General features: G+C 42.8%; 1 protein-coding gene across 3 annotated transcripts in view; it reads right to left on the minus strand.

The window, feature by feature from the left end:
• The window catches only part of FILIP1 (filamin A interacting protein 1), a 91,730-nt gene that overhangs the window by 36,817 nt on the left and 41,382 nt on the right, over positions 1 to 13,531 (minus strand). For all 3 annotated transcript variants that reach the window (XM_056856305.1, XM_056856303.1, XM_056856304.1), the window contains exons 3-4: positions 8,418 to 8,591; positions 6,591 to 6,769 (exon numbers count right to left, since the gene is read on the minus strand). In XM_056856305.1, the coding sequence (XP_056712283.1) occupies positions 6,591 to 6,769; positions 8,418 to 8,591 (353 nt within the window). The remainder of the gene's footprint in view (positions 1 to 6,590; positions 6,770 to 8,417; positions 8,592 to 13,531) is intronic.

A 13,531-nucleotide genomic window follows, 5' to 3' on the forward strand; every position in this document is an offset into this window, starting at 1 on the left:
CTCACATATAGGTGATGGCACTGAACTGTTCTTATACATAATTTACTGACTTCACACTCTACCTTTCTTCTCATTGGGGACCCAAAGCTATTTATATTGTTATCCTCTCCTCCATTTTATCCTTACAAAAAACTTGTCAGGCTGGCTGAGTGTGTGTGACTGGCCCAAGGTCACCCTACAAGCTTCCATGGCAGAGTTGGTAAATCAAACCTGGGTTTCCTAGATCCTAGTTCAACAATCTAACCACTACACCACTCTTCACATGTCCTTGTGACTCCACATCACACAAACCACAGCCCTTCTCAGGCGTTATGGTTAGGGTTGCCAACCTTCAGGTAATAGCAGGAGATCTCCTGCTATTACAACTGATCTCCAGCCAATAGATATCAGATCACCTGGAGAAAATGGCCGCTTTGGCAGTTGGACTCTATGGCATTGAAGTCCCTCCCCTCCCCAAACCCCGCCCTCCTCAGGCTCTGCCCCCAAAATCTCCCACCGATGGCAAAGAGGGACCTGGCAATCCTAATTATGGTCCATAAGTAACAGGAGGCTGGCAATTGTGGATAATTTCCCGTGATATGTCTGGGGTTGTCATGTTGCCTGAAAGGGGCAATGTGTGGATTTTCAGCTTCAGTACATGCTACACCAACAGCTTTGGTGTAGTGAGTACAGAGGCTATATGTGCACACCAAGTCCATGTGTGGCCCCTTTCAGACAACATGACAACCATGTATATCAGAAAGATCTGGGGTAGTGGATGCTCCTGATATACATAGTTGTCGGGCTTCTGGTACTCACAGTCATAAATTCTGAAAAGGGCACATCCTAGAATTGTGGTATCTTTTTATCAGCCATGCAGAAGCACCACCATCTGTTCTCTAAAAACAGATTCAAGGCAGTCCTTTATGGTGTGTGTGTAACATGCCATCATGGGGATCCCACAGGGTCTTCAAGTAGGGTTACCAGGTCCCTCTTCATAACCGGCGGGAGGTTTTTGGGGCGGAGCCTGAGGAGGGTGGTGTTTGGGGAAGGGAGGGACTTCAATGCCATAGAGTCCAATTACAAAAGGAAGCCATTTTCTCCAGGTGAAATGATCTCTATCGGCTAGAGCAGGGGTCTGCAAACTGCGGCTCCCAAGCCGCATGCGGTTCTTTAGCCCATTGAGTGCGGCTCTCCAAACTTGGTTCGGAGCCCCTGCTCTCGCGCCCGCTCGCGCCGGCAGCTGGGCTGCGGAGCCGGCGTGCCTGAGAGAGAGAGCAGGCGAGCAGGAGCGCTGTCTCTCCCCCCCCCCCCCCGCCATGGAGAATGGCAGGGTCCCTTTCCCTTGCCCTCAATGGTTGGGAGGCTAAAGCCTCCCCTCCCCTCTAGCCACGCGATTGCTGGGCGGGCGGCTCAGCGGTTCCTGCCCCCCCCCCCGCCCGCCTATCAGCTGTTGGGCGGGGCGGGCTTCCTTTGGTAGACCTGGCCTCCGGCTGAGTCCCATTGGGAGGCCATGTCTACCCACTGGCTTTCTTGGCGGTAGACCTGGACTCCGAGGAGGGGAAAAAGTCCCCCTTCAGAGGCCAGGTCTACCAATTGGCTTCTATGGGCCTCTGGAGGTCAGGTCTACTGCCAAGAAAGCCAATGGGTAGACCTGGCTTCCCAATGGGACTCAGCCGGAGGCCAGGTCTACCAATAGGCTTTTATGGCAGTAGACCAGGCCTCCAGACGAGGACTCCGGACGGGGAGGGGGAAATGGCAGGGACTTACAATTTAATTTTTATCAATAAATAAGATCACTATTAAGTATGATATCAAGTTTTATTCAGTGCACCTATAGTATAATTAAGACTTAAAACTTTAATTAAAGTTTATTAAGTTAATAAACAGTGTACCTACCTATATAGTTTAAGTTTAAGAAATTTGGCTCTCAAAAGAAATATCAATCGTTGTACTGTTGATAGTTGGCTCTTTTGACTAATGAGTTTGCCGACCCCTGGGCTAGAGATTAGTTGTAATAGCATGAGATCTCCTGCTATTACCTGGAGGTTGGCAACCCTATCTTCAAGGCAAGAGACATTCAGAGGTGGTTTGCCAGTGCCTTCCTCTACTTAGCAGCCTGGACTTCCTTGGTGGTCTCCCATCCAAATACTAACCAGGGCTGAATCTGCTTAGCTTCCAAGATCTGATGAGATCAGGCTACCCTGGGCCATCCAGGCCAGGGCACCTTTATGGTAGTCAATACTAATCAAGAAAATGGTTGAATAACTCTGATTAGGTCATAACCCTTGCTAAAATGTTTGGAGACTGCATCCTGATATCACTGGGCTTCCCCCCCACCCAAGTTATAATTTGGCTGCAATTATTTAGTTTGTGTCTCCGTAATGGAGACAGATGTTTAATAGATACAAAAGCTTGAGACTACTTTCAGGCTTAGTAGCTATCTTGGAAGCCAGCTGGAACTCAGAACAGCTGAATTTGAGGGCTTTTTAAATGTTCCTCAAAGTAATTCTAAAATCTTTACGTTAAATTATTATACATTCCTTCCAAGATAAAATTTTGCCTCCATCATCCAAATTCTTGCTTTTGTTTTTCAGGCAACTTTAAAATTATTTACAAGAAATTCAGCATATTAATGAGATCACTGAAAAGTAGACAAAGGGAGCACTCCTAAGCTGGTCTACTCAGAAGTAAGTCCCATTTTATTCAGTCTGCTCACTCCCAGTAAAGTGCTGTTAAAACTGCAGCCACAATCTAATTCCCTGTTATAGTTTTGCCAGTAATGTACAGCCGTGTTTTGCCAGAACCCTCAGAATGTGCTTCTCCTACTTATCTCTTTCTGCCACTTTTATCACTGATGTCTGGTAAGATGAACTATGAATACAATGATATGGATTCCCACAATAACTCAGTGTGATATTCTCTCCCCCTCCCCTTTTGGGATTCTACTTTAGAACCAAGGCAGAGAAAGTAATCTTATGGCCATTTATGCTTGGTAATTAGCAGAGCGTTCCAGGCTGAATTGCCCTGCATATTTTTTTTTAGTTTTCCTGAAGTTGCAAATGCAGTTTGAGATGGCATGAGTGAGGCAGGGGAGCAGCAGTTCAAAGGAATAAATAACACCAAAAAAGGTCCACTGAACGAACTAAGGCAGGTCTTATGCCTTCCTACCTTCGGTAACCTAAATCAGCCACTAGCAAAAATATTCTGTGGCTTACTCTTCTTTCACTGTTGCTTCCATTTTTATAATTTCTGTTGTATAAACCCACTAAAGTCATAGATCTGAAGTGTATCAGAGGGGGAAGGTCTTTCTCAGAATTCGGCTTCCACAGACATTTTTCTCGCCCTCTGTCTGCATCTCATGTATACGAAATAAAGTGGAGCAAAATGAAAACATTTCGGAAGAAAGGCTCAACAGCCTGCTTCTCATGGGAAAAAGGAGAGAAGGAAACCTGAATAACAAAAGCACAAAAGGGGGAAGGGAAAAAAGAGATGTTTGAAATCCACTAACATCAGTGCTCCCGTTTCTGTTTCAAGGCGGCTGTGCTCTTTATTACTTGCAGATCAGTTTCCTTTGCAGGTGATGCAATCCCAGCATTACATCACCAGAAGAGCAGCCAAGGAGCATCTCGCTGCCAGCATGACTGAAACAGAGAGGAATGCATTCTCACAGACCACTAAGAAACTCTCCAAAGCTTTCTTTGCTGGGGGTGCTGGGATGGAGAGAGGAGGGCAGAAAATGCCGCTGAAAGAAAGCTTTTGTAGAAGACGATTCAAGGGGGTCTGAGAATCCTCTAGATACATATAATTATAGGTGGAAGGAAATGCAGAGTGAACAGGTTAGCTTTTAAGCAAAATAGCATGTTATTTTTAATTCTGTCATGGAAGAACTTATCGTTGAGATCCAGCAGCTTTAATGAAGGAAGAAGGCTTCAGGTCACAGTGCTGTAGGAAACCTCCAACATGAAATCACTTCCAGCAGTTTGACCTTCAGGAAGAGACCCATGTAAGGGCTGATGATACTAAGCTAAGCTACACTTGCAATTTTTCTGCATGGAGAGATAAGGAAAACAACGTAAGGGCATTTGTCAAGGTCTCCAACGCACTCACTGGCTCCAAGGACTGCAAACAATAGAGTTCCTCCACACACAATCGGCCATGATCCCTATCCATTTATGTGGCAAATGAGGGGTGGTGTACTAGAAAGTTACAGACTTAGCATGAGAGAACAACATGACATGTTGCACCTTCTTCTCCACAGAAGTTCCCATGTGCATGATTTTTGGGGGACTGAAGTTTATCAACAGCTGTATTCCATTATTGCTCTACCTCACAATTTACAGGAATGACTCCAAGTGAGAAGCCATTCTTTTAAGGAGTTAGGGTCCTATATATCCACTAATAACCACACTGGACATTGTAAAGAGCAGGTATCATATATACCACCAGCTGCCTATATTTCCCTTCAAGTGGCTTACCATGACCACTGAAGATAGTCCCTATATAACAATGTCTGAAAATTCAGACATTAAAAATGGAAATGTACCCAAAGTGGAGACGGAACATTTTTTTATATTCTTGGTTGCTTCACAGTTCTGTGTTGCTCCACAAAGTCATCCTCATCATACTCCTTTGGGAATTTTCATTTTGCATATTCACCAGATATTATCTGACAATGTGAATATTTACAGGTTTCAATACAATATTTGGCATCTGGCACATATAGTGGTTTAGTTATAGTGGTATTTACCATTTGACTCTACTGATAGCTAATGGTACATCACAGGGGTTTCCAGAATTTGAACATTCATGGAACACTTTCCTTATCAAGATGTCAGCCAAGACAGGAATCTACTGTGCAATGTCTGTACGCTGTTAAAGATTTCAAGGCATGCGGTTAATTTGAGATATTGTTGTGTTTCACCATCTCCAACTGTAAATATATTCTAGAACATATCCAACATTGCCCTGCACATACCTCATCTGAACAATTATGGCAGGAGGCTTCCTTCTTTCAGAAGTTTCAGTTGACCTGAATCATTTTTAAAAAGTTGTTGTTATATTGCTTTTATATTGTAATGGTCTATGGTCTTATACAATAAATTTGACTACTACTGAGACAGAGAAATTCACCCCTGTAAAAGTAAGCCTTCATCCTTTAGGATGGCCTATCAGAGGAGGAGCATCAAGTACCTTCTCTTGTCATTGTTTGCAATATTTGTAAAACAGTTTTATTCCAGTGGGCATTTGCCAAATGATTTTGACAGTTATGACTTTTGTAGAAGGAATTTTGTTGGCTCTGGTTTGTTGTGTTTTCTACATAAAACAAATTTATATAATTCTTTATTTGGGCTAAGTTCTAGTGAATGTGTTATTGTTACATTTTATTCTGTTGTCGTTGTTGTGGAAACCACAGAGGTTTTTTTGCGAGTGCTGGAGCATCCCCCCAGTGCAATGCTGAAGGGTTGAATAAATCACCAGCATCAGAAGACACAGCGAGGGCTCTCCTGCCTCAGCAGCAAGCAGAGCAACCTCCAGGCATCTCTGTTTTGCTATACAAAAGCGCCCAGTTTCAGGAAGGCATGGGCTTGGGTCACCCTGGGAGGAAGACAGGGCTGGGCCAGCTCCTCAGGCTTTCCGGGTGGTGGCTGCCATGGGTCGCCTTGTTTCCTCCTCTCCAGCGATCCTCCCCGCCCACCCCAGAACCTCGCTACTGATCAGCTGTTTTTTCAATCAGCTGTTTAATGGGGAGGCAAGGAGGACGGAGCTGCTTTTCTCTCCACCACCCGGGTTGGGGCTCCCCCAACAAACCCGACCTGACGTCATCACATAGATGACGCTGGTTGCAGCCCCCAACCCAGCCTCCCTAAATCTCCCGCCCACCAACTGAAAGTCAGCGAGCAACATGAACAATGGGCGGTAGATTGCTTATCATAAGTGGGCACTTGGGAACCCTAATTCCTGGGTCAGTCAGATCTTGCCACAGTGATCCATGCCTTAGTTACATCTAGACTGGACTACTACAGTGCACTCTACTTGGGGCTACCTTTGAAGAGTCTTCAGAAGCTGTAGCTAGTGTAGAATGCTGCGGCTAGACTGCAGTTGGGGCCAGCTATTGGGGGCCTGTGACCCTGATATTTCAGCAATTACATTGGCTACCAATCCACTCCAAAGCCCAATTCAAGGTGTTGGTTTTGAACTTCAAAGCTCTACATAGCTTGGAACTGGGTTATCTGAAGGACCATCTTCTCCCATATGTCCCTGCCGGGGAATTAAGATCACAGGGAGAGGCCCTTCTGACTGCCCCATCAATCGAAGCTCATTTGGTGGGTATATGAGAAAAGGCCTTTTCATTGGCGACCTCACAATTATGGAACAACCTCCCCAGGGAGGTATCGTGACCCCCTTCGACAAGCTCAGAGGCTCAGACTCGGTGTCCTCAGAGAGAGTGTCCAAGGAGCCAAGGCCACCGGCTGATGGGAACCAGCAGGACCAAGGAGAGCCTACAATAACCACAATTCTGAATTTCTGTTGAAAATGTCATTTAAATCCTTAATTTCCTGTCTGACCTAAAAACAGGGTTTATTCAGCAGGCCGTCTCTAAAGCTCACCTTTCACGCTCCTGCTCCAAGAGGTTGGTAAAGTCATCGCTCTTGTTCATGTAATCTGTATGTTTATGCTTCTCATTTTCCAGCTCGTAAACTGTGCGCCGATGGCACTTCTCTGCCAAGAGAAGCTGCTCCAGCATGCGCCGGTATGTTTCTTTCTGTTTTTCTTCGAGTATGTCCAGCTGGTTTATTGAAATGTAAAATTAACTATGTTAAATATGCCATTGGCTGACTTTAGATCAAGGATATGTTTCATAAGTGTGGCATGGTCTCGTCTATTTTTCATAAGCAGCCATTAGTAATTTTAAAAAATGCTTTCTATTATTCTTTTAATATTTTCAATAAAAAGTCAGGAAGCAGAGTTAAAATGTCGATGCTATCAAGCTTCATCTGTAATGAAGTTCTGAGGGCCTGACCTTGATGAGAAACTTTATAGGGTTACCAGTCTCCAGGTCAGGGTTTCTCCCAGAATTACAACTGATCTCCAGACTACAGATATCAGTAGGGTTGCCAACCTCCAGGTTCTAGCTGGAGAACTCCTGCTATTACAACTGATCTCCAGCCGATGGAGATCAGTTCACCTGGAGAAAATGGCTGGCATGGCAGTTGGTCTCTATGGCATTGAAATCCCTTTCCTCCTCAAACCCCGCCCTCCTCAGGCTCCACCCCAAAAACCTCCCGCTGGTGGCAAAGAAAGACCTGGCAACCCTAGAGATCAGTTCCCCTGGAGGAAATGGCAGCTTCCAAGGGCAGGCTGTATGGCATCACATACCCACTGAGCCCCCTTTCCAAATTCCTTCCTCCCTAGATATCCCCCCCCCAAAAAAATCTTCAGAAATTTCCCAAGTCAGAGTTGGCAGTCACAAAGACCTGAGGAGGTTGTCTCATTTTAGATTTCAGTAGAGAAACAAAGAGGTTTCAGCCTGAGTGGACGGAATATTGTCAATGAAGTCTGAAGGCCTGGTCTGATGTCTGTTTGTAATTAAATTACAGAAAGTGTTTACAGCATTTATGGTGTATGTATGTTTTTTTAAGCATCATCATAGTACAGCAAACTTACCAGTGGTTGTCAAACAATAAACTCCACCACATTTGTTATGTGAGATGTTTTGTCTGAAGTACAGAAGTAGGGAGAAAGAATGCCTCCTTGAATAGTTATCCAGAGCTTATGCTTTCTTGGTCACTATGTCAATGGAGAGTTAGGAGAACATAGAATTGGTCTACCAGTATCAGTAGCTCAGCATGCAGGTGTGTATGTGATGTGTGAATGGGTATCTTGTGGTGAATATAGGACAAATGTGCAGCAAGATGTTGGAGAGTCAGCTCAGTTAATTTCTCATGTATTGAGCTAACCAACTTCCTAAGACTATATACAAATGTCATAACAATGTGAACATCAGTGTGTTGTTCTGCACAGACACCTTATGAGGTAGGTGGGGCTGAGAGAGTTTGGAGAGAACTATGACTTGCCCAAGGTTACCCAGCAGGCTTCATGTGGAGGAGTGGGGAATCAAACCCAGTTCTCCAGATTAGAGTCCACCACTCTTAACCATTACACCATGTTGGCTCCCTTAGTAGTACCCTTAGTTTCTAGTTTTAGAGTGCAATCCTGTGCAGAGTGAAACATACATTGATGTCAATGAACTACAGCCACAGTAAATCAGCTGTATTATCCATATATGAAAGTACTGCTACATCAAGTCATGTGGAAGTGGTGAATAGGGGGTTCTATCCCTGCTTTCTTTATTGGTACAGTGCATTGGTATTAAAAAGGACCAAATGCAAGTTCAAATTGGTTAGTATTCTTACAGTCAACTGAAAGGTGCTTACCTCTGAAATAGGCTTCTCATAGACATCTTCTACAACAGATTTCTCTTGGGCGAGGATAGCATCCCTGTGCAATAGTCTTAGGACATTCTCTGGAGCTGCAGATCCATAGTGTGCCTCCAGAACTTCAGGCTTGATTTTCTCTGTCTTCAGCATGTGGATAACGTCTTCTCTAGCCTGCAAGGTTATGCATCAATATTTTGAGTATTACTACTGTTAAGTATGGATTGACTCAATAAAGATGGATTGTCTCAATAAAGAAAGCCACAACCCTCAATTTGCAAGATCTGAGCAAGGCTGTCAAAGATAGGACATTTTGGAGGGCATTGATTCATAGGGTCCACATGAGTTGGAAGCGACTTGACAGCACTTACACACCCTATTAGGCATTAACACAATGGAATAATAGCATTATCTGGTATTTTGATACCGTCAACACAACCCTGTGCTCTATGTGCAACAACTGAGCTCCTAGTGGTAGAACAAAGTCCTCTTTCTTTGAAGATGGGGAAACCCCTTACATAGAGAAGTAGAACCGACTAAGGAAAGGCTAAAGGTTTTGGGCACTTTTATTTAGAAAGGGGACTAAAGGGTAACATAATGGGGATCTATAAAATTGTGAATGGTGTGTAGAAAGAGCATATTTCTCAGCTCTAGAAATTAGGGTCACCTATAAAGATTTTATGCTACAACTAGCACTTTCCCACCTATATATTATAGTGCCTTGAAATTAATTGCACAAGATCTTGCACAAGTGGAAACCCAAGTGGGGATACAATAAGTTTGACATAGCTTAAGAGGCTATTGAGGTCTTTCCCCCCGCATTTCTACTTGCGCAAGAACTCTAGCACAAGTGGAAGTTTTGTGCTGGATCCAACCCTACCAATTCTCTTTCATTATAACATGAGGTACCAACATATTCCCCAGTTTCTAACTTCTCTAGAATATTGGAGTGTAGGGTTGGTACTTGCTTGGGAAGCCACCAAGGAAGACTCTGCAGAGGAAGGCAATGACAAACCACCTCTGCTTCTCACTTGCCTTCAAAGCCCCTGGGTTGCCATAAGTTGGTTGTGACTTGACGGCACTTACATTCACCATTTTGATCATATCCCACTCTTTATTTAACCAAGATTATTATTGTCTATTCAGAATGGTTGCAGCAGTTTTCCAGAGTTTCAGAAAGAGGTTGTTCTCATCACCTACTGTCTGATACTTTTGCCTGGGAAGGCTAGAGATTGAACCTGGGACCTTCTGCATATGCCAAAGCAGATGTTCTACTATTCAGCCACAACCCCTCTTCATCATGATCTAATATGGGGATTGCCTATAGCTTCAAATGTTTTGTCAATAGATTCAACAAATTCAATAATATATCTATCAATATCCATTAGCTCTCACAGCTGAATAAAATCTTCATTGTTTGGAGTTAGTATACTTCTGAGAAACAGAACTGAGAACAACAATAAAAAGAATTACTGTTGGTCCATCATGCCTTGCTTGTAAGCATCCAGAAATATCTGGCTGATCATTGATGGAAACAGAATGATGGACAAGATGGACTTTGATCTGATCCAGAAAGGCATTCCTTGTGATCTAACAATACAATTGTAGGGGGAGCACGAATGGTATCTTTAAAGCATTTCTGTATTTCTCCTGTACAGGATGCTACATTCAATTGCTTTTTGGATTAAAAGTATTAATAAGAAATATTATGTCCCAAAAATACAGCAGTGTGGACATCGAGCAAAATTTTCTGTACTGGATTAAAGCAACAATTCATTGGCTGTCTGGCACACTATAAGCAGCCCATGAAGCCAATCTCCCCCCACCCATTTAATCTTGACTTTGAACTGGTAACAACTTTGTTTCCCAGATAATTGATATGCCATGTTAGATACTGGCACATCAGTAATACAGTAAACAATGTCTAACAGGCTATGATGGAGCTTGATAACACTGAAGACAATAATATAATTCATAAATTGTGGTCCATGAAATCACTGGGAATTCAACTGGAATGATTTACTTCCCAGGATGGCTCTGCTAATCTCCGTAGTGCACAGCTAGAAGTATATCAGCATAAGTACCATGAAATAGAGGATCAAAGTTTACCAAGTCCATATTTTTTCTTCTGATTATGCCATTAAAGTAGCTGTCAAACCCCGGACATGAGCACCCTGTATTACTTGGTCTGTTTATTAATAGTTCAACAGCTGCTGCGCACCAGGATCAGAAATAAGATAAGGTCTTGGGTCCCCCATGCAGTGTTGCAGTAGCACATTTTCTAAATTCCAAAGGACTTTGTAAGCTTTTCACACAGACCTAACAAAGAACATGAGTACAACTTCACATGGTGGGTCTCTGGAGAGATTCAGGTGGCTGTTCTCAGCCACAAGTACATTCAGGGGTATACTAGCTTTTATCTCTCAGGTAAACGAGCAGGTCTTTTGTCAGTTTTGGGAGATTTAGAATAGTACTGTGTATGTTTTAAGACATACATCAGATCCATTTGTACAACACATCTTTATGCAGCGCTTGTCTTATTGTACTGGTTAATGTTTTTATCACTTAGAAACCATGAATTGTATGCTATGAATTGTGGATGGAACTCCATGTGTGGTATTGGAAGAAGGAAATCAGCAAAAATCACCTTCCTCCTTTGTCAGTGAAAAGTAATTCCAATGATCAAAGTATAACAGGCATCTTTAATAGGGTTGCCAACCTCTAGGTGGTGGCTGGAGATCTTTCGCTATTACAACTGATTCCCAGCCAATAGGGATCAGTTCACCTGGAGAAAATGGCTGCCTTGGCAATTGGACTCTATGGCATTGAAGTCCCTCCCCTCTCCCCACCTTCCTCTGGCTCAGCCCCAAAAATCTCTAGGTATTTCCCAACCCAGAGCTGGCAACCCTAATCCTTAAGCACATTGATTTTCATGGTGTAGGGCTTATGGCTTTAATATACACCACAAGGCTATTTACCAATGGTAAATGATGGTTGCCACTGATATAGAAATGATAATGTACAAATGCAGCCTGCCACCTACCCATACTTTTGATGGGTTGTTCATACTTTCAGAAATGTTTCAATAATAAGCATAACTATTATTGGCTGTGTTTGTTTCTGTTTGACTGGTCCAGGAATACGGACAGTAAATTATGACATTGCGAGTTGGCAAACATATGATGCCTGGTCCCAAGCATGGCAAAATATAATAGCTGGATTTTTAAAAGAAAATGTAAATACATTTGTTTGTCTTACATGCACCTCTGTTTGTTATCTTTGTAATGCACTTCTTGGCTACCAAAATTAGATACAGTCCTGATGTATTACACTATTGGACAACTACTTGCTTCACTGGTCCAGGTGTAAGAAAAATGACACTTGGTTTTCAAAGACACACAGTATTCAGGAGCTATTTATTGCCAATGTAAAATGTGTCATCTAATTTTCCATTTCAGAAGAAGAGAAATTATATATGGTGCACTTGTGGCATTATTCTGGGTTGCCTGAAATTGCTATATGTCATTATATTTTTGGTCCAGGAGTAAGAAAGCTAGAATATAACAAAACATATGATGATAACCTTAACCCTGCACCTATAGGAATGATTTTTAGCTATTAAAATTACTTTAACCCAGTTTTTCTAATCCAAAATCAAAATATCTTCCTAAATATCCATCAATATTCCTTGCTCTCTGGAACATTTGTTTAGGGCAATTTTTGTGTACATGTAATTTTCACAGTTTTCCAATGGTTATTTTGCATTATAGTTGCACATCGCACACTTGGTAGGACGGGTTGTGCATCACTTCCTATTCATAACAGAAACTGCTTCACTACCACTACTGTGCATGGCTATTTCAGTGCTCCACAGTTTCATATTTAAACTACTCTCTTCACAAGCAATTGTCCTTTGTTCCAGCTATTGCTGACTAAATGCCACTTTCCACAAAGATGCCTGTGAAAATCTGTTTATTTGGAACAGCCCAATTATGAACCTGTCAGAGCAGTTGAGTTAATGGGGTATTCTACTATAGCATGCTGATGAGTACCTTCCCTGAAAGAGCAAATACAATCTGTTGTCAGAAGCAAGATACTGGGCTAAGCAAATAGCTGGTCTAAGTCAATGAGCTGGTTCTATTCCTCAGTCTGTGTGAAACTTCATATAAATGCATTTCCAGTGGGACTGAGAACATCAGCCTCATGCATTTGGAAATAAAATACAGAGGGGACAGTTGCAGAGATGCAGAGGAGTCTCACTTCATTACTTCTTGCTAGGGTTGCCAACTGCCAGGTAGTAGCAGGAGATCGCCTGCTAATTCAACTGATCTCCAGCCGATAGAGATCAGATCACCTGGAGAAAAATGGCCACTTTGGCAATTGAACTCTATGGCATTGAAGTCCCTCCCCTCCCCAAGCCCCGCCCTCCTCAGGCTCAGCCCCAAAAATCTCTTGCCGGTGGTGAAGTGGGACCTGGCAACCCTACTTCTTGCCCCGAGGTTTGAAATAGATCAAATGAGCACTGGGAGACATCTGTCCACTATTTCCTGCATTGGTCATTTATATTGATTGTATATCAACTGTGTATAAGAGTGCATTCCTAAGGAGAGTTACTCCAGTCTAAACCCATTCATTTCAATGGGGTTAGACTGGAGTAAACTCTCTTTAGGAATGCACTGTAAGAATGTAATAACTGATATTTTTATCTGTAGCCTGCATTCCAGGCCCTGTGTTTTTAACAATTTTATAGTGTACACCTCGCAATAAATGTAATTGTTTTGATGTAGTTTATAGTTTGTAGCTCAACCTTTGAAGCTCTCTCTACATATTTGGTTGAGTCCCCCCCCTTTCCCCCTTTTTTTGTTGTTCCATTATTTCCTGCCTACACAGCTTTTGGTTCTGCTTTATTGCCTGAGAGCTGCATCGATGATGTCACTTTGCTCTGAAGAGAACCGGCCCCCAGAGCCTTTCACTGACATAATTCATTATCTGTAGTCTGGCCCTGGGACAGCAAATTCCCATGACAGGGAATTAACTCAACTCCACTTGATGTTTTCAGACTTTTAAAGGGTTGAAAGATATCACTTCTAGTTTTGTTGACACTGAAAAAAAAA

Source organism: Euleptes europaea, chromosome 10 (assembly GCF_029931775.1).
Source record: "Euleptes europaea isolate rEulEur1 chromosome 10, rEulEur1.hap1, whole genome shotgun sequence".
Taxonomy (NCBI): domain Eukaryota; kingdom Metazoa; phylum Chordata; class Lepidosauria; order Squamata; family Sphaerodactylidae; genus Euleptes; species Euleptes europaea.